This window comes from Haliaeetus leucocephalus, unplaced genomic scaffold (assembly GCF_000737465.1).
Source record: "Haliaeetus leucocephalus isolate CR32 unplaced genomic scaffold, Haliaeetus_leucocephalus-4.0 Scaffold626, whole genome shotgun sequence".
In the NCBI taxonomy this organism is placed as follows: domain Eukaryota; kingdom Metazoa; phylum Chordata; class Aves; order Accipitriformes; family Accipitridae; genus Haliaeetus; species Haliaeetus leucocephalus.
The window spans coordinates 3,467,825-3,488,736 of NW_010973062.1; the positions used below are offsets into that span (position 1 = coordinate 3,467,825).

The window sequence follows — 20,912 nt, forward strand, 5'->3', positions numbered from 1 at the left end:
TTAAGCATACAGAGAGTGAGTACCCATATTTTTTGTCTTCTGACAGCCTGTGACTAAGCGTGCAACACTTCAGTGGCATCGCTGTGGCATTCTCTAACTCTTTCCTCCTCGCCCCCCCAACATTGGTTTAACTGTTCACAAGTGACAAACTCAAAGGGTTGATGTTTCTGGTTATATGATCCAAGGCTTCAATTTTTATAGTGTTTTTGATTTCTTCTAGGATCACGTAGGAGAAAGTACAGTATACAGAGATCAAGGCAAGGCACCTTCAATCTAGCAATTTGGTGGGCATATTATCCTAGGAAGCTGGGTGGAGGTACGTACTGGGATATCAGTGAGATACATAGGAACGGACTTTGCATGCTTAGCTAAAAATAAAAATAAAGTTTTGTAATATGTCCAGTTTTAAAACTTTTTTTTTTAAAACACCAGAAATATTAAACTATCATTTGTAACTACCCTTTGCATTGGTGCTGCAAAAAAGAACACAACAACATCCTTGCCCATGCTTTGCTAAGTAGGTGTGGGATTCAGCCAAAAATAACAATGGCATTAAGTTCAGTTCCTTAAAAACAGGAAAGGATTATATTTGAAATGGATTTAGGTAGCACAATTCTGGTTAGTCTTACTTATTTTTTTTTTATTGGTGGTGGTTGTTTTTCAAACAATGAAGATTTAGTAGATGAAAAATGAGCCTTAATTCAGGCCTACAAGGCCTACAAAATTCTTTGGACCCACTTTCCCAAAAATGAGTGGGTCTTGCTCGCTGGGCAAGGCAAATGTTACCATTACCAGTAAGCCTGTGATATGTATAAAACACACACACAAAAAGAAACTATAGGGGGATGCCAAACACTCGTTTCAGAAAACTTCCTGTTGGTTGTGTTTGACACTCTTCCCTCCACTATAATGCCAACCTCAGAAGCACAGTATCTGTCACTAAAGAGTATTCACATTTAATCAATATTGTAAGCCAGAGACAACAATCCTATTCTTTATAGATATAATTTGTAATAATAGATTTTTGAAGGCTTCCTGATTCCCTGATTGCTTTCGAAACTAAGCCATCGGCAACACTTAAGTTATAGAGAAACACAATCCCTGCAAAAGGTCACAGACAGTGGAGCGAGCAGCCTTATAAAAAAGGGAAGAAGAGAAATCCATAATAGCACAGGTTTACAGCATCTAACTAGAAATTACTTGATTATTTGTGTGCTACAAAATAGAACTTAAACACATGGATTTTGCTGAAACTGGACTCAAAAAGGGATTATGGGCAATTGTCAGCAGGCAAGGTATCAAGTGTACTTGTGAAGTATGTCATTCACATGAAGTGTCACAGTCACAGAAAAGATATTAAAAAGGCATTCCAATATCTGGTAGGGCATTCCATGGTCTGAGTTTAGCTGGTTCATCCAGGTGTCTTCTTGTTGTGGGTGGAGCTACATGTTGAGATTTATCCACTTGAAACAACTCAGTTCAGAAACAGCAACGGGCAAGTCTGTGACTCGCCGCAAGCTGATCCACAGACACTGCAGAGGGGAAGTCTGGCAAGGATAAATCGCTCAACTGTACTCGGGACTCAGTAAGTCACAACACCTGTGAGGATCTGGCTATGTCGTCTTACTCTTGTTAACAACTGGTTTGCCGCCATTCATTATTGCAGATGCACTTGTGCTTTTACTTGGAGTTACCCCAGCCTTTGGCACTGTTTCTCCAATATCATGCAAAGATGGTTCTCGATACATGGCAACTGAGGGGAGAAAAGAGAAGAGGAGAGACATTTTTAAGAATGTATCATCTCATTTAAGCGCTCATCTCAGATAGGATTAATTTTCTACACTAACTGATATTGTAATATAATCCATGTTCGTCTTTCTTGCATGCGAGGGAAACTATTTACTTAGCCAGACACTTGTTTTGCATGACTGATAGCTTTGCTTGACCCTCCAAATTTCTCACTTCTTCTGTATCTGACTTACTTAAAAACACAGTAGGAAACTGTACGCTTGCTTGTTTAATGGAAACTATAGAAGCCCTGGAAATGAAAAACTACAATTCTTCTTTGCATGAGGCAGACACGCAAAAATGTACATATATATATACACACACGTATTTATATACACACACCCCTTAAATAAATATCCTGCAAGTTTTTAGAAGTAAAATATGATAAGACAGATGGTGTTTAACAAATAGGATCATAAGATACAGTTGTCTAGACTTAAGTGTTCCTTTTTAGTCCTACGTTGCAAGACTAGGCTTGGGTCCAGTTCTGCAAAGTTATTTGTACATCTGTCTCCCAAATCTGAGGAGGTTGGCCGTGCTCTCTTCAGGTGTGTGCTGAAGAAAAGTCCAGGGCAGTGCTGTGGAGAGTACACCAGAGGTTTGGGGTTTTTACTTCCTCCTTTCCAAAAATGTATGCAGTAGCCACTGATCTCCACTCAATGTAGAAGTGCAGAAAAATCCAAATTAAACTATTAACTGAATTCTCAGAGGAATTAAAAGTTTGCCCCGGGCTTCAGTCCCTATCTAACCACTTTAAATCCTTTGAGATTGATAATTTAATTTCATTTTCCATGTCACTGAATCAGGTAGTATTTCCACTTATATCTAACTTCAGTAGCATTTATTTGTATCACAGCAAGGTTAAAAGAGATGTCAAAGCAGTCAAAGGAATTAATCATCACACTATGATTTTGGGACTGGCTGTGTGCTGCCATAGAAAGCACAATCCCTTCATCCCTTGGCTAATTAGAGTAGGAGGCAGGAGCATCAAAAAGTACTGACCTTGATCTTCAATGGTGTGAAGTTTCATAATAAATATGAAGGGCCCCATAGCATCATTAACTAATCAAATACTTGTTCTAACATTTCCAATGACATAATCTAAATCCTTTTATGGCTTCTGAAAGTCTGAAATTAAACATCTTCTCTAGAGTACATAAGGCTGGTTATGATCTAGGTCTTCAGAGTGCCCCCATAACTGTGTTTAGGACACTTTGCTGATTAATTAAAAGAGCTTGATGAAATAACACTGTGACCTACAAAAATATTAAGTTGAATAACATGAGATGGAACTATAAAGTAAGGATTTATATCGTGGAGCTGTCATATTTGATGACTCTCATGGGCAATGTAAAGCAAGTTATTTCTAAGCCTTGTCTAAGCTATTCTGGTAAGAGTCTGACCATCCAAACATTAATGAAAAAAGTAATTTCTTTCCTAATCCATATGAATTGATGTTGCTTTTAAAAATGCACTGACGTTCCCTCCCTACAATTGTTATAATTTAATATAAAGGGATTGACATATAAAGTGTCAATATTGTTGAGCGCTCATGAAAATACTGTAAGCTTTTGCAGGATGAAGAAAGCACGAAGGCATCAACCTGAGTTCAAATATGAAGGATTATTCAGATTCTTCAGATTTCAAACATAGGATTATTCAGATTCTTTCCTTATGATGAAACTCTAAAGCATTTAACAAACTGATCCTTCAATCATAGATTTTAAATTAAAATGTTAAAAGAAATGGGACTGCTAACTAAAGGATTACTCAGGTATGTGTTTTCAGATGTTAAGTCATGAGATAATTTTCAGAATGACTGAGGCTATGTGTAGCAATAATATCACTGAAATTTGGAGTGCCATCAGGACAAGAAGCAAAAAGCAGCATAGGTTTATAAAGGCCTGCAGAATACATAGGATAACCCAAAAGTTCCAAGAGATAAATTAATGTATTTTTCAGATAATGTGTGACATCATTTTAGTGTGTTAGTATGACTTTTATTTGCTTCTATCTTGGTTTACAGGCCAACTTACACAAGTTATGTGCATTACATCAACTGGCCAAGTAATACAGTATGATTTATTTTATGAAGACACCTTTGGGTTTTGTATTAGAAAGCTTTTACTTTGAAATGCTGACATTTCATCCATTCCCTTTATAACTCCGAATTATCCTACAATATCCATTATTTCATTCTGCTTAATGAAAGGACTCTTTTCTCACTGCAAGACTCACAACAGCTTATATCCCTATCGAAAGAATATTTTAAAAACAGCACAATGCCCTTCCACAAAAGATTTCTTTTCTTGCAAAATGACCTCTCAATCCCTGGAAAAAATGTGCTTACATATGCCCTTTCTAGCATCACTATGCTGAAGCACAGAACCGCTCCATGAATCCTGTGGACTGTCATTTGGAATGGCCCCTGTGCAGGGCACACACATTCACAACGGGTATTTTAGAAACCAGTCCTTCTTCTTCCTGTGACATTTATAGGAGGATCTGCCAGCAATGGACTGAGCCTCACCTTCCAATGGCTTGGGTAGAAAATGAGCTGCTGGTTTTGTTTTCTTCACTCTGTTCCCTTTCATGACCTGCCCTTCTTTGTTCAGCCCCAAGAACCAGGCCCTCCCGGACTCCTGTTGTCTGTAGAGCATGGATGAGTAGATTACATAATAATTTTCAAAAACAGACTCCTTGAATTTGCACTCTGGCGTAAAAAGTTCCTGTGGGAGGAAAAGTAAATGTTAAATGATGTCTCGAACGTGCGGCTTCTGTTTTGTTAACTTACAAATACCTCTTGATAAGTTTGATATACGACTTATAAAATAAGGTTCTGCTTTGAGACCTGGAGATCCTTCTTCCTCTAGAAGAAGATTTACACTTTACCTCCACGTGAAGTTATTTCACCTCCCATGGATGCCTCTCTTTTCCCATCTGTGCAACAGGGATAGTATATTTTCAAAGTAGAGAGGAAGCGACGGGCGTAAAAACACTAAAGTACAGGCATAATTATTATTGTGCTTATTTTTCTGATAGGATATCCTTGTAATGATTAAGAAAGTCTGTGCTAAAACAGCATTAATGAGAAAACAGTTGTTCCATTTGAACATACTAAATGCAACAAACTCCCTCTATGGTTTATAGCAACTGATATTTGATGCTTAAAAATTGCTGCTACCAACATATTAAAATATATATCATTTCCCAGAGTCCGCATGGCCTGAAACACCACAGGAAAACACTATTTTGATGTTCAAATTTCTGTACAAAGAAAAATAATTCCTACTGACATCCTCAGCATTCATCCCCAAACTGGAATGCTTTTCAGAAGTCACATTCAGTAAGAGAGCAGTTGTGCTAAACTCTTACCTAAGGTTAACCTAAGCACAAACTTCTGTAGCCTAGTAGCCAAATAACAATTTAAATAGTTTTTTTAAAAAATAACACAAGTAACAGCAACAAAATAAACAGCGTGAACATATGTTGAAACTGAGTTTACATAAAGCCTTTGAAAAAAAACAAGCAAGTTAATAAGCAAATAAAATTACATTTAAAATATCATGAGAAAATAGGATTCTGTGTGAATGTGATTTTCTGTCTTTGGACACATCTGCTGAAACCTGTGGAAGATAAAAGACATAAAAGGAGGAAGTAGATGTGGAAAAGTGGACGGTAGCTTGCTAAGTTTTCAGGGCACAAAGTTCTCAGCCCTGAATCCTCTTTTTAACATTTTTTTCAGTTATCTTTCCCAAGAAGTAAAAATCTGGAAGTGTCATATATTTTTACTTCTCCATTCACAGTATTTTTCTTTTGCTTTTTTTTTTGTTTTCCATTTCTCTTTGCTCCTGGCCCCATGCAGTACTGAGTTAACACTCAGCAGGTAAGGCGTTTTCAGGGTCTCTATGCCATTCCCAGCTGCTTATATATTGCAAGAATTTCACAGCTGTTTCTGTCACAAATTTCCTTTCTGGAAATCAAAATCCTTAAAGACACAGTTCCCCATACCAGAAAGCACAGACAAAGTACTTTTCTGAATCTGCACTAAATGTCACTTAGTGCACAACTCAGTTCTCCTAATATTTCGGGGTACACACTATTTGTATCACCACGTCTTAAGTTACCACCTGTAAGCAAAGCTGTCCTGACGGACACCAGGCATCCTATTTGCTTTCACAATTATGGAGCATCTTTTAACTTCAAATAAAAAGAATTAGTGCATTTTATCCAGCCACAGACTAAAAGCAGTTACTAAAAGCAGCAACTGGGAAATAGTTTGTGAACCTGCCCTAAAATAGGTTGCAAGTACACTTAGTGTCTCTGGGTCGCCCTCATTTACAGGATGCAAAAAATACTCTCTGACATGTGCCATGGCCGCCTTTTTGCACTACCGCTTCTTTACCACCTCTGTGCACAACTGTAGATATATATAGACACATACAGAAATGCAAATACGGTCTGTACTAGAGGCACAGAAAACTAAGGACAGGAAATACCTTAACTGCACCTTCTCCTTTGCCACAGGGCTTTTTCTCTCTCTGTTCCAAGACTTTAAGACATCTGTTGTTTGTGTTACTCTCCTTTCTCCTCCACTGATTTCAAATCACAGCAGGGCTCAAGGAGACTCAAAATAAAACCAGAAGGCAGGGTGGCATGCTAGAGGGAATGCCTGTTAAAGCCTCGCACAAGCATTTACATGTGAGTCATGTTCCTCAGCTGTTGAAACAGCCGAGCTAATCAGGAAATGCCTACACAACTCTCCTTATTACCTGCTTCACTGCAAATGCTACCCCCTGTGTTCCCCACTAAGTTTTACTTCCTTGTAAAGCTCAATTACCATAAACACTACTTCTTAGCCAATACTCACTTTTTGCTATAAACAAAAGCCGTTTTTCATTCCGTGCCCCTCCGTACTAGAGATGGTTGGCTGCCTGTAAATGCTATTTGTGGGTTTTCACAAACAATATCCATTAGGACACTGAAACATGATTCCTTCAAATCATATCCCACCCAAATCAAACCTGGCTCTTCCCCTCTCATTTCTTTGGCACGTACGGTGGTGTTTCGGACAGTGCACAGCGTATGAAGCGGTAGGTATTTACTTTACCCAGCCAAAAAAATGGACGATGCCAACGCAGTCACTTGGCTACTCTTGGATGCAGACTGATAGACTGGGCAAACAGGCATCATTACAACCCCTTAGTTATGAAAAGCATAGTAATAGTCTGCTAAATTTTTTTTTTTTTTTTTTTTTTTTTTCATACGGGGAAGAGCCAAACCTGAATACTGTATTCTGCCCGACAGTACTGCAGCTATCCTACTCTGGATGTCTGGGTAGCGTAAGTGCTTTGGATAGCTTTGCATTCACCCAGTATATCAGGATGCAATTCTGCCTGGGATAAACTCTCAGTCAGAAAGTCACTTAAATATATGTTACATTAAAGCAGGCTAACAGATCCGCCGGTGTGGAAAGTATTCATGAACGAAAATTAGGCACCTGACGATGACGACGCTGAACTGCAACCATCAGTTCCTGCGAGGAAAGAATTAGTCAGAAAGGGACTTCTGAAATGGGCACTTTCCCTGGGACTCAGGTTGAAACGAAGTATTTCTACGTTAAGAGTGACGTCTAAAGCCTTGCCTCAGACACCATCTCAGCTGGCTGAAAAGCTGTAAGCACCTGTATTTTCTCCAGTAAAGCAGCCACGACACCTAAAATGCTGTGTCTGCATGTAGGCCAAATCTAGATCTGTATATATAAGGCTCAACCCAGTAAGAACTCTCAGAAAATGACTAATGTGCTAACAGCAGCGGCTTTAAAAAAAAAAATCATCCACAGATGACTATTCAAATCCATTGCTGGAGGGAAAGTCAGTACAATGGTATTTCATAAGAGAAACTCGATGGTTAGGGCACTCCCCTAGGCTACCTGCCTATCTGTATTCAACCTGAAGGAATCCAAATCTGCATCTGGCTGACATGAATCATTTAGATCTTCCCTGCAAGAATGACTTTTTGAGTAGGGCGGTCTTTACATTTTCTATTGGAAGTGAATGAACAAATTGCAAAACCAGACATGACTCGCAAACAAGAACTTGCGCTCAGGATTTCTCTTCCAAGGTCAGTGCCCAGATTTAACCTGTAGTCTTACATAAAAGGTGGCTTTCTCCTGTCAAAGCAACATTTGAAAAATAAAGTATATACCAGCTGCCAATTTCCAACACCCCAGGAGTGGGCTTTGGCTGTAAACTGCAATCTGATACAGCTTCCTGGGTCCTAGAGAAGTGAAGGATGTATTAAATTGCACCTTACTGAGAAGAATTTTCACTTGGATATTTTTTTGCCAGCTTCCCATCAAGCTTTTGCTTGATGTGAGTCCTCTTTGGAGATGTTTTAATTCTCCCAGTTGCTGTAGCATTAATAAGTATCACAATGCACAGGTTGTGGGTTCAAACTCCTGGAATCAAAAAGTTCTGTCACTGGGGAGTTCTTAGTTTTGGGGTTCCCACCAGTGTTGCCAAAACTCGAGCACTTTAGTATTACAACATAACAGAGCCTTAGCTCATGGAGGCATGCGGTGGTGTCAGAGTCTACTTTCATTTAACAACAAAACACAAATGAAATAAAGAGAGCCAGTATCCACATCGCAAACTTAGGAATGCCTGAACGAAGGAGCCCAGGTCACGTGTGTTGTCAACATGGAGATATAAGGATTGTTGGAAAACAATTCAGATGACAACTGAGATGAATTCCCTACCAAGTAATGTCTTTCTGTCAGTCAGAGGCTGAAGTCTGACACGATGAAGCTAGGCCCCCGTGCTAATCAATAATACAGCACAGCAGCAAATGGCTATAGTTCAAAATCAAAGTACAGCAAACTTTACTGTCCCACAAGTCATTGAGTCAATGGAAATAATAGAATGAGTTATCAGTGTAACTTCCAATTGCTGGGCTTTCACAGTTTAGTCTGTTCAATTTAGCTAGGTTTAATGAAGCTGCACATATCCATTTGTAGCCGTGGTCTTTCACTTAAAATAATCTGCACAAAGTACGGAGTTCTTCTACTACAGCTTTCAGAAAGAAGAAATCATTATGAAGCTATGGGTAACACACCTATGCTGCAAACCACAGAGTTGCAAAGTAAAAACTAGCATGACAACACAGCTAGCCATATAGCTTCTAGATATTGTTTAAAAATTACATGAACACCTGCAATTTCAAACTACATCTCTGTTAAGTCAGTCGATCGATAATGAACTGTCAGGGCTGAACAAAAAGTAACCTTCCACGGGACAACGTAAGACCACCTCTCTACCACGGTCATCAAACCAGGCCGTTCCAAGGACAAGGGCTTCCACAGAAGTTTCCTACCTTCCACTCCTGAACCTTCAAGCCTCTTTAAATTTGTGTTTCATTCTGAAATATAGGAAAGGAGGGTATCGTTCTAGTTACAGCTCACAGAAGTGACACAGCTAGCAGTCAGCCTCTTGAATTGCAGCAAGCAGCAAATAAGGAGGCAGTGGATTCCCCTGGAGGTGGGCACGACGGGACTCGGTCATCACACCAGGCAGCAAAAACTAGCTATAGCTTCTCCTTGGTGCCAAGCAGAAAACACAACCACAAGACAAACTCCAAGAGATTGCCAGGCGAGGAACAGCCAGTCTAATCAAGCACTGTAAAAAAACCCCGATACTATTTAGTATTTGCACTTAGAAGTCCAGGTCATGGAACAGGACCTCAGAGCTTTGGAAGTACAAACCAAGTGGAGTCTGCCTGATGTGAACACCTTTCAATCCAAACAGTGATTGATACAGGGCAAAAAAAACCCCACCAAATATTCAAGCAATGATATCAGCATGCTAGTAGCTGGTTATTGAACGTTTTTTGTAGGAATGATGACAAAGGATTTTTAAGGAAAGCCTGGAGAGAGGACAACACCAGCTCTGTGGAGACTTATGGGCAACTTCTGCAGAGTGAGAAAAGCAGCACAGAGTCAGCAGAAAGGTATTTGGGGGGTTAGAGGCTAGCAACACAGGAATCAAAAGAAGGAAGCAACATTTTAATAGTGGATAGAAAGGTTGGAAATGACTCATGAAGGGCCTTAACATTGAAAAGAAGCAGTTCGTGTTTAACGAGAAGGCACTCAAAAGAGAATAGAAAGACAGTTAAAATAACGAAGCCGGGAAATGAACTTTGTGGCAGACTTCTGAACAGAGGTGCTGGGGGTAGCACTGTATTTATCAGTGCAGGAGGGGAGGACGCTGGAGTAATCCAGGTGTAAAATGACGAGAGCCCAGAAAACAGCCGCAGTGCTGTGGAAGGGCAAAAGGCCTATCATAGACGTATTTATGCAGCAAGACCTGCAAGATCTGGAGGCTTCACCTGCACATGAGAACTGCAAAATACCTAAATTGATATTTCTCTGACTTGCTGCACATTGAATTAGGTGAGTTAGACTACCTTCTTACGGTATACCTATTTGACAAATGCTGGTGTAAAAGAATAAAAAAGACTTACACAAGATTTCCCATCCATAGCACCAAATTTTTCCAACTCTTAAGCTGCCCAAAAGGCTACAGTTCAAAATTATCTTGTTCAGGAGTTCCTCTTCAAATGGCAGAAAACCCAGAAGTACGTGGTTAGGTACTTTATGGATTAAGGAGAAATTGGTATTATGTTCCCTGTATGTTCAGAAGACATTTAGCTGATCTGGGCCCAAAAGCCCCCTTACACAAACATAATTTTTAAACATAAACCCAAGCAAAGTTGGCAGAATTTTCTATGTGCAAACTGGCCAAGTAAGATAGCGAGGAACATGAGGCTTTAGCTGCCACTACAAACCTTGCAGGGACTTTACCAACAAAGCTTCAAAATAAAAAGCAGTAATAGATGAACCTGCCGGTCCTACAGCCGCCCCATGAAAGCAGCAAATGCTCAAAAGTTCATTCACATACTTTCTAGAGTCTTCTGACAGAAAAATTTCCTTAATAGACTACAACAGTCAGAGAACACCGTTATTGGCTCTTCAGAGCTAGTGTTATTTCTGTTCTCTGGAAGATTCCCAAACATGTGCACTTTAAAAAAATAAAAATTAAAAAAAAAAAAAAAAGGACTTGATATCACGCAGGTTAAAACCAGGGATGATTCTTGCTGGTTAAAGAATCACTGAGAGTGCCATAAGGATGTCAGTGTATAAAAGCAAAACTTTTAGCTATAATTACTGTCTCTCATTTTTTACTTTTTAAAAGACCCAAAGATGTGAATATCACTGCTTGTAAAGAAACAAAACACAACTTTTGAGTAAATTTAGGTGAAAGTAAATGTAAATCAGTGCTATTGGAAATATTAGCACTGATTTAACTGGGTTTCTAATTAGCAAGGATATGACTGGTAATGTTAATAATGTAGCAATGCTTTTATTCAGGTGCATTTATGAGCACCTAAGATAAGGTCATGAATAAAAGCCATATAGCATACAGAAGGACAAACTAACAAAAAATAGCTTGAACAGATTTCTGTGTGTTTAAGACAGTATTGGTCACAGCTGAATTTGGCTTCATTTTCTGTCCAGATTGAAACAGAACATAAAACAGCTTGGATTACAAAAACTTCCTTGTTTCATAACAGAAGAAGTGTTGCTTTGCTTACAACTAGCAGCTATGGTCATATTAAACTACAGTTTATTAAAGGCAATAATATTTTGTATGGAAGGCAGAGCACATACTCATCACTTCCATAAACTTAGCATTTGCAAGACTAAACAATGATGTCAGATAAAAGCATATTTGAAATGATAACTTCAAGAATGATCCCAAAATATTACTTATATACACTAGCCAGAAGCAGTCTTATATATGTCTCTCCCCACCCACGCAGAAGTTAGTGTTATATCACAAGAAGTGCTCAGGTATTTATGTTCTTTTGATGGGTACCTACAATTCAGAGTCATCAACTCAGTGGGACATGGCTGAAATAGAACAAAATTTCCTTGATATAAGCGGTTCTGATACATGTTATTTAAGGTTGTACAGTTTGACTCCAAAAGTGAACGAATGTTTTTGAAATTAAGCCCATCATGCAGATCTGAATTATGACCCTCACATTAGGAGCGAGTGAATCAAGGTTGTTTAAATTCGAGAGAAGGTTTGGGGGAGCAGCATGGAAAAGGTTACTAGTTTTTCAAACGGTCTTTATGGCATTTATGTACCAAAACTAGAATACTTCAAGAAAAGTTCCAAAAGAAGAACTGCTAAAATAGTGTTGCCTCACCTGAATAAAAGAAGCAAAATGAATTTTAGAAATATTAGTGATAAGCCAAATTTGTAACTATGGGTTTAGAATGGGCTGCAGCCCATCGACAGCCATCACACGTTATAGCATATGGTCAAGTATATTATCCTCCTTCATCCTCACAGACATATGAAGGAGGGTGAAGTTATTTTTCTGCTTCAGTCCTGCTCTGAACTTTCACAGAAATTAGTATTTTCTGGCTTGAGTACATCCTTGGTTTTAAAGAAAATGCAGCCAGAATCTTTGTACCAGTGAAATGAGATATTCTTTCTCCAAGAGCAGAATCTCCTCCCCACCTCATCCTCAGCACCTAGCTTCCCTCAAGACTCAAATTTGCAGTAAAAATCTGCTTGAAGGCTTCAGCTTTAAACATCAACTATAACTGCTTGCTGTATCAACACAGAAAGACATCTTTATCTCCTGTACAGCATCTGTGAATAAAAGAATTCCAGTGTCAACAAGAAAGGCGCACACCCCAAGGCACGACTGAGAGAAATTGCGTGCATTGTAGGGAATATTTTCTTTCACTCCTGCTATGGGATGTTTTGGAGATCGTGAGTAAACCAGCCTATCTTTGCCAGTCGCTTCCACTCAGAACAGCCATAATTCATCAGCTTGTAGACAGCACCAGGTCCTCAGATAGAAAAGGTCAGTGCCAAGGGAAAAATGGGACAGCACTAAATTAAGAAACTGAAAGGAAGGATTTAACAACATAGCTGTTGAAACAAACCACGATGGGCTGGGGAACAAATTCTCATCCAGTCGCCCATCAATCCGCCGTTCTGTCCCTGGATGAATAATGCAGAGGGAATACAGAGTACTCTCAGATATAGACCGAACCTTTCCAAATGACAGTGGCATTTTTTAACACAGTTTTATCCAGACACTTACAGTCATTACTGTAGACAATCTTCTGTAATCCAAATGCCTCAAATAATATAAACTATCAAGAAAAGAAGCAAAATAGTGGTTGAAATTACCAAGTACCCAAAAAGAACCAAGGAAGATGACTTTGTTACCATTTACCACTCACGAAATCTCTGCTCCTCTGTAATAACACTGAAATGCTGGATAAAGAAAACCGATTCCAGTTTTTGCCACTGCATAACTGGTATATTAGCATTAATTAGCTACTATAGCACAGTGCCAGATGGGACGGTATATTTTCATACATTTGGTGTTGTTACAGTGTTTACAGACCTCCCCGAGTATGATAGTATGACATGTCCATAACTATCTATAAATGCAAAAGTAAATATAAATAGATGCAAATTCAGAGGTATTTTTTAAGGTATACTTTAGACTCTTTCAGTTCTACATGTTCCTTCCAAAAGATGTGTGAATTTATGAAAGTTTTAAATGGGTGTCATTTACAAGCTGAGAAGCTAGAAAAAGTTGCAAGAACACTCAAGTTATAAGAAGTGGCCTACTTTAGTGTACTCTTTTTTTTATTTCTTTTTTTCTTTACAGTTGTAAGCTTGTTTTTCTGCTTGCAGCCTTTTTTAATGACCTCTCAGTGCCTGAATTATACTGCCTAAAGAATCAACTATTATAAAAGACTGGGGCTGGAATGAATAAAACTCAGTTAGGGTAGGTCAATTATATGAATTTCTTGCTAACTTCGCTTTGTCGTCCTTCTGCTGTTTTATGCTGGGTGTTCATAAGAAGAACACAAGAGGCGAGCCCAGGACCACTGAAGGCTGGGAAGCAAAGGGAACAGAGACCACTTTCAGATGTGTTACTTAACTCTTGTTATCCAGCAAACACACATTTTAGGAGAAAAACAGCAATTCTTTGCTCCTTTCACTGTGCATCTTCTCACCCAGCTTTGTCCTTCAGCCGTGGAAGCACTGCTGTAAGTATTCAACAGGTTTTCCCCATTTCCTTCCAAAGCAGCTTTCACATACGAAGACGAAGGGCCCTAAATCCATTCTCTGTTCCCCTTCCTCCTCTCCTTTTCCAATGAGAAGGTAGAAAATGATGGACGTCAAATCTTAAAGATGGCCAAAACCTGACAGGCTGACAGACTCTTAAATATTCTGTACTGTTTCCTGTTACACATTTTCATTCTTTCATAGAGATGGATGTCTACAGCACTGTTTCACTTACTTAAACATAAAAAGTCAATGCACAACGGAGTGCTGCCCACCACATAATGTCTGTCCAGAAAAGCTAACACAGGAGCAAAGTTGCCTGGCCTGAAGTTAATGAATATAAACAAAAATCTTGAATTTCTTGCTAGTACTTTCAAATGCAAGTTCAGGAAATATTTATATATATATATGCAAATAGTAACTTTCACTAAAAAAAGTCTCTTTTCACTTAATATATTTCAGTTCATCCAGAGATCCAAAAATATTTTCCTGTTATTATTTAATTTTCACAGCATCTACATAACTGTTACTTCAAGTATCCATTATCAGAAGAACCTTAAAGTACAGAGATTCATACCCAAACGTTCAAAAACTGTATAGCGAATCAATACCAAAGACAAAAAAAAAAAATCCATTCTGTCTCCTGTTTTAACTAAACAATTAAGGGGAAATAAAATGTCAGCCACTAAAAAGTATTTTTGGAATGACATCACACCATTAACCAGTTAGAAGTGGCGAAAGGAAACAAGTCAGACACTTTTGTGTATATCACTGTATGTAAAAAAGCAGAAACTTAACGTATCTCATTAAATAGGAGATGATTACATGCAACTCCTAACACACACTCAGCAGTGATGCTTGTTTTTGTTATGGATGGGTAACAGCAGGATGATTATAGATACATCCTTATGTTCAGACAAAATTCCTCTTTTAGCAACAAGCTTATAAAGGTTGATTATGAGCAATGTGAATATATAGATGTCTGGCAAAACCCATAAAGGTATAAAAATCAGAGTGGCAGCAAATGATTAGGGCTTTTTATTGTGTTACAATATGCATTGCAGAACTGCAAAAAATGTTTGGAAATAGTTTTACCAAATAACATTCATAACAACAACAAACAAAGCAAGATTTTTATCCATAGCTGCTGGCAACTGGGTGATAATCAATGCCACTACTTGCTCAAGGTGTTAGAAATCTGACAATTTCCCATAAAATCAGTTAGACCCTTGCTCTCAAGCCTCTACTTAACTCATTGTCTATTATAGCACATTCCTGTAGGTGTCCTGTGGAAAGTCAAAGCTTAATATTGCATGGATAACAACATATTGATCCTAGAGCAGGTTCAATCTATTCATGAACAATCCTGATGAATAATGAGATGTACAAATATCCAACTTTTAACCCTTCTAATTTGCACCTGAGACTGCAAAAGAAAAAAAAAGAATAATTGCTTTTTTTTTTTTTTTTTTTGGCCTCTACAGAACTCTAATGGGAGGACTGACTCCTCTATATCCTATTGCTTTCCAGCGGAATGCATTACACCATATCACACACCCAACAGGTTTTGCAAAAAGAGCCTCAGCTGTGGTGAATACGTTTCCAAGAAAGCAATGAGGTTTTACTCACGATTATGGTTGCTTTTACTGCTGCTTGGAAGTGAATTTACATCACCTATGTTCCTGAGAAATGGAGGATCTTCCTCTTTGCCAACATGGCGTTAAAAATGCATTCTCTATTGACTTGAGTGGCTAATTGCAAAGATAAACTGAACTATAAAACATATACTACTATTGAATTGTGTATAAAAACAATTGGAAGCATAGGCTCAAGGTCAAAACTACAGCCTACTCAGAAGAGCAAGTCAATCTGTAATCCACCTTTGACTGGCAAAAGAAACACAATCAGTACACATATTAAGGTGTTCCTTACTACATCATCTGCAAGAAGCAGGAGTGAACCGCTGAATGCAAAGAAAAGACTGTTTTAAGGTCTTACAAACAGCCTATTGATTTCTAAAGCAAAAAGCACGGAGGTGAAAATATCAGGTATTTTCATTTCCAAGTCCATTGGAAACAAAGTTCTTCACCGGTTCACCAAAGCTGAGGACATTCTTTCATATCTTTCTTTCCCAAGAAAGGTGTGCATCAAGCCATACCGCACAGAAACGCTGAACCGCAAGGGATAATTCAGAAAGGCTGGAAAGAGGCTGAACTTCAGCCAGTGACCTGGTTACCCCCGCCTGATGCCTGGTGATGCCTCTGAAATTACCAGCTGCCTTTTCAGAGAGCAATTAGTTTACCTGTGGGTTAGGAGCACTAATTTATCACTTAGTCCCTAGCTCTGCAGACCCCAGTGGTCCTTGATAACTCATGTAACTTTCCCCTTACACCTTTTTTCATTGCTCGTAATTTACCTGAAGAGCTTTGGGGTTGTTTCCTATACACTCCTGTTTTCTCCTTCGCCATGGCAGTGAGCCTATGCTCAAGTCTGTGCCCATGCTGAGGTGTTATTTCTCGTGGCCAGAATGTCTTCCTCACCCTTCGTGTCCACCTGCCAGCTCCAGCTCCGGCCAGGGGCTTTTCCCCAAGCAGGGAAATTCAGACAAGAGGACGCACGCACTCACTCATACTCACATCCTTTCACCCTACAACTTAATTCTAAACTTCAGCATCGTGGCCGAAGGCAAAGGACGTATATCCCTAGATTACCTGTCCACGGAAGAAGTTCACCAAAATTTCTGTACTTGCTTTTCAGATGATATCCTGTCATTCCTCCCCATTGGTTCCTTTATATTCTTTTTTATTAATATGTATTTACATGGCTGTCTTCTTTTCTGTATGTGCACAGGTCTCGCAGACATTAAGAAAATCCAACAAAACAAAACAAAAAAAAACAGAAAAAAAACCCAAAAATAACAGAATCAAAAAAAGATCTAGCAAGTTTGTTATTTTGAGAGAAGCTTGGAGCAGGGGAAAAAAAAAAAATCAGCACAGAAAAGAAAAAGGTGTCCCACCAGTAGACTATGCCTTAATTCCTCCAGAGCAAAGTTCCTTGTAATTACTTTTCCTAGATAGGCAAACTGTTCATTGACTGCTCTCCCGTCGTGAAGCACTGACCACACTTTTGTAAGATTGTGCCTCCTTGCTTACAAGATTGTGGGATTTTTTGTCTTTTAGTATTTGTTGATCCACGTTCCGTTTTTCTTGTCCATTTCCTTCAAGCCATTCAAGAACCTTTTGAACTGTATGTTCTCTTTCTTTCTCCCACAATAATCAAGCCACCAGCACATTAAAATGTTGCTACGGGCCATATGAACTCCTTTGTCCTGAGAATGTCACAGTGATTGCACGCATGTTGCCATGCCCACATACGCTGAGGAATGCATTTATTTACCTTGACCTTAAACTGACATTGAATGGGGCAAAGGTATGACTCCCTGCTTATACTTTCATCTTTTGAGCTATAAACACACAACTCTCTTATCCTCAGCTTTATCTGGATTTCCAATTTCTCCCACTGTGTCCCAAAGGCATTGCATGGCATGTATTTGTAAAATGTATCAAAATTGCATATATGTTCTGCTCTTATTCCTATTGAATTAGTTCACTAAGTTCTTAAAATGAAGCAAAAATGCAGATAAAGCACCTATGCTTAGTCTTAAATTTGTGTTTGATTTGTTTACATTTCTTTTAGCTTCTACCCCTGACATTGGTCCACCTAGATACAAGCAGTCCCATGTAAGACTGTGTATAAGAGCCTATTTTTCAATACTTTACTCATCACAAATGAATTTGGTCCTCATGCTTGTATAAATACAGAAATAGAGATGGATGTGTTCTTTTTTCCCCCCAAATTCCCAGTACTGCTGCCTTTGTATTGTCAACTGGTGATTTTTTTTTCTTGCTGCTCATAATTCCTTACAAAACATGTTTTTCAACCATATCCTCATCAAAAGGAAAGTTAAAACAAGCAGACTTCAAACAGGCAGCCAGAAAAGGAGACATCAGATTTGTTAGATTTTTTTTCCCCTTTTTTTTCCTTTTTTTCACAAAAACATTTGCACCTGTTCAGAGGGGGCAGGCGGTGAAAGATAAACACCATGCATATGATTCACAAATATGTTTCACCGTATGGAAAGAAAAGATGGACCAGAGAAAAGGGGAGTTATTTTTCCTGTTCCGCAGTATTTTTAAATTTCTTTTCAATAGAGTTGAAATACACCTCTCATTTGCAGAAAATATGCTAACACAAGATGTCATTCAATATGTACATTCAATACCTAAATAAAATACCACACAAGACCTTGGGAATGAAGGAATCAATTGTGTATATCTGTATAATAAAACCCTACATTTCTTCCATATAGGGACCAGAATACGTTCAATACGGAGGTAGCCTTTAACTCAGAGGTTTAGATACACAAGCTCCACTGAAGAGGCAAGCAAATACAACTTTTCGACCGGGACTCAAGCAGCTGGTTTGACTCAATGAATGTCAGGGCTGATCTCACCACCAGTAACCCACAACGGTCCAGAGGGACCGCTGACCACCACGGCTCCAACCACTGGCACATCCCTGACAACAAGGGGAGCCTGCAGAACTGGCTGTTTCTGCAGTGGAATAAAGTGTAAATGAGAAACACGCTTTCTGTGGCCATGATCTCCAAGGGCCAAGGCAAGGACAGAAAGCAGACACAGTTTTAAATGCATAAAACCAATGGTTTGTGGAAGAACAAATGAAAGAGTGGACAAAGAAAGGGAGCTTTGACTGTAATAAATGGAAGATTTTCCAAACTGTTTTCTGTGTTACGCTGCCTTGTTATCTTTCTCCTTCTTCTTCTTCTTTTTAATTTTTTAAAGAGAAATTTAGCTGTGATTTTTAACCTATTTCCTCAGGACTTTGTTCATGACACTTCCATTCCTTTGCAAAGAATTTAGACAGCTACTGAAAAAAAGCACTGAGTTTAGAAACTATTATTACCTATTATTCTTTTCAAATATCTGATTTCTATAATGGGTTGAGTATAGACTTGTGGGAAAATAACAGTAAGGAGACCAAGTCTGGTCATAGAGGGTTGGAGCTGCTGTATTTCATGCATCAAAATTGAGTTTGCAGAGGCATTACGGGAGAAACCAACCAACAGAACATGCAATTGAGAGTATAAAACTTACTGCAGGTAACACCCGTCTTCTTCTGCCTCTTCAGTTTGTCTGTCACGTCTTTTTAATTGTTTGTGCTTTTGGACTAACTAAAAGCAAAGAAACAAGCAAAAAAAAAATCCAAAACATCTAGCTATTTTGGAAATGTGAGTAACTTTCTACTACATAATTTACAGTGTTTTAGTACAGATACATCCCTTGGCTAATCCAGGTTTAATTCTTTATACACTGAAGGTCTCAAACAGCTGGAAAAAAAGACAATTGTTATATGTTCTTGTTAAGTAATTAACAATCATCTATCAGACCTCTTAGTGCTTAAAACAATACGACAGCAGCAATTGTGCTGGTTTTTTTGGAAACAATCACACATACTCTTAATATTAAGGAAAAAAATAAACATTTCTTTTTAAATCCACATTTAAACGGAGCTTGGTTCGTGGTACAATTTGTGTGGATTCCTGACAATGCAACATCTCTTTGGCATTTAAGACCCGGTCATCTTTACCGTTACATCACCTTGCAGATTCAGTATTTCACCAAGCATTCAGAGGTGCCAGTGGGAAGCACCAAGATAGCTGGGAAATCTCAGGGTGCCGAGCAGGTCGTTTGGCTGCCAGGAACAGGCTGTGAAGTTCCAAATGAGACTGCTCAGGGAAAGAAGAAACCCTCTGATACCGTGCTCTGCCAGCGATTAGAAGACGAGCGCTGCTGCTGCCCGTGTGCGTGCAGGCGTGTGTCGCTTCTGCTGCTTCTGGGAAACCAGCAGCAATTAAACCGATGCTGCCAGCAAATATGAAATTGGAAGCATTGGATAGCCCTGCCTGCACCAGTCACCAATTTCAGAGAATGAACTTTAATTCTCTTATCTCCTTGCATGAGACCAAGAATTAGAAAACAGGGAGCCACCGTGAATTGTGTCCACAGTTTCTGCTGAGGTGCTCAGTCCCCAGCGGTCACAAGAACATGCTGTTTACATTGTGTGTGATTTACACTGATAACAAAACCGGTGTTTCACAAGAAGATAAACATAAAACCTTTTTTCTTTATCTTTTTTTTTTTTTTTTTTTAATTTCCGTCAAGCTTTGTATCTTCAAAGGTCTATACTAGTAAGTCCACCCACCATTACTAGCAAATAGGTTGGAAAAAAGCCTTTGGAGTACATGTTATAGCTAGGAAAACCTGAGAAACTGAGATTAAAACTGACATTCTCAAAGGCGGTCTCCGATTATGAGATTATCGTTTTAGCAGCGATACCTGGAGGCCAGACGTTCAGCCGCACAGTGCTGGGCAGCCCCTCCTCCGCTCTCAGCAGCCTCAGCGCTTCTGAAAATCAGGCCAGGAATTCTGATGCCCAAAATACACAACTGTGGAAACCTACAACTATGGAAATCTACACATCAACGATTTTCCCTAAACTCACAAAATCAGTCCCATTTTTCAGTCCAGCTAAAATGCACCGCTTGCCAATGTTGTGCCTCCTCAGGAAGCCCCAGGAGTGTTACCCCTGTGCTGCCCCGTCTATACCCGCTGCACAATGCTTAACGTAGAATTAGGTATTTCGCTATCTAACTTAAAACCAGACAACATATGCAGATCAAATGCGATGCAGTGTTGTGGTTGCAAATCAACCCCCAAACCTATTTAGTGTGGAGGTGAAAAGATTTTCTGCTGGTGTTTCAGCAGTGCAAGTGTTTAAGAAAAAGGGAATCTGCTAAATGAGTTTGGAGAACAAAGTTTGCAAGCAGGAAAGCATGTGGAGAAATTCAGAAGAAAAGAAAAAAAAGGTTCAAACTTA

General features: G+C 39.0%; 1 protein-coding gene across 1 annotated transcript in view; it reads right to left on the reverse strand.

Annotated features, from left to right (window-relative positions):
- Positions 1 to 403: 403 nt before the first annotated feature.
- The window catches only part of FGF14 (fibroblast growth factor 14), a 411,408-nt gene continuing 390,899 nt past the window's right edge, over positions 404 to 20,912 (reverse strand). Inside the window, exons 4-5 of the mRNA XM_010578301.1 lie at positions 4,319 to 4,517; positions 404 to 1,753 (exon numbers count right to left, since the gene is read on the reverse strand). Coding sequence (XP_010576603.1) covers positions 1,614 to 1,753; positions 4,319 to 4,517 — 339 coding nt within the window. The 3' untranslated portion in view covers positions 404 to 1,613. The remainder of the gene's footprint in view (positions 1,754 to 4,318; positions 4,518 to 20,912) is intronic.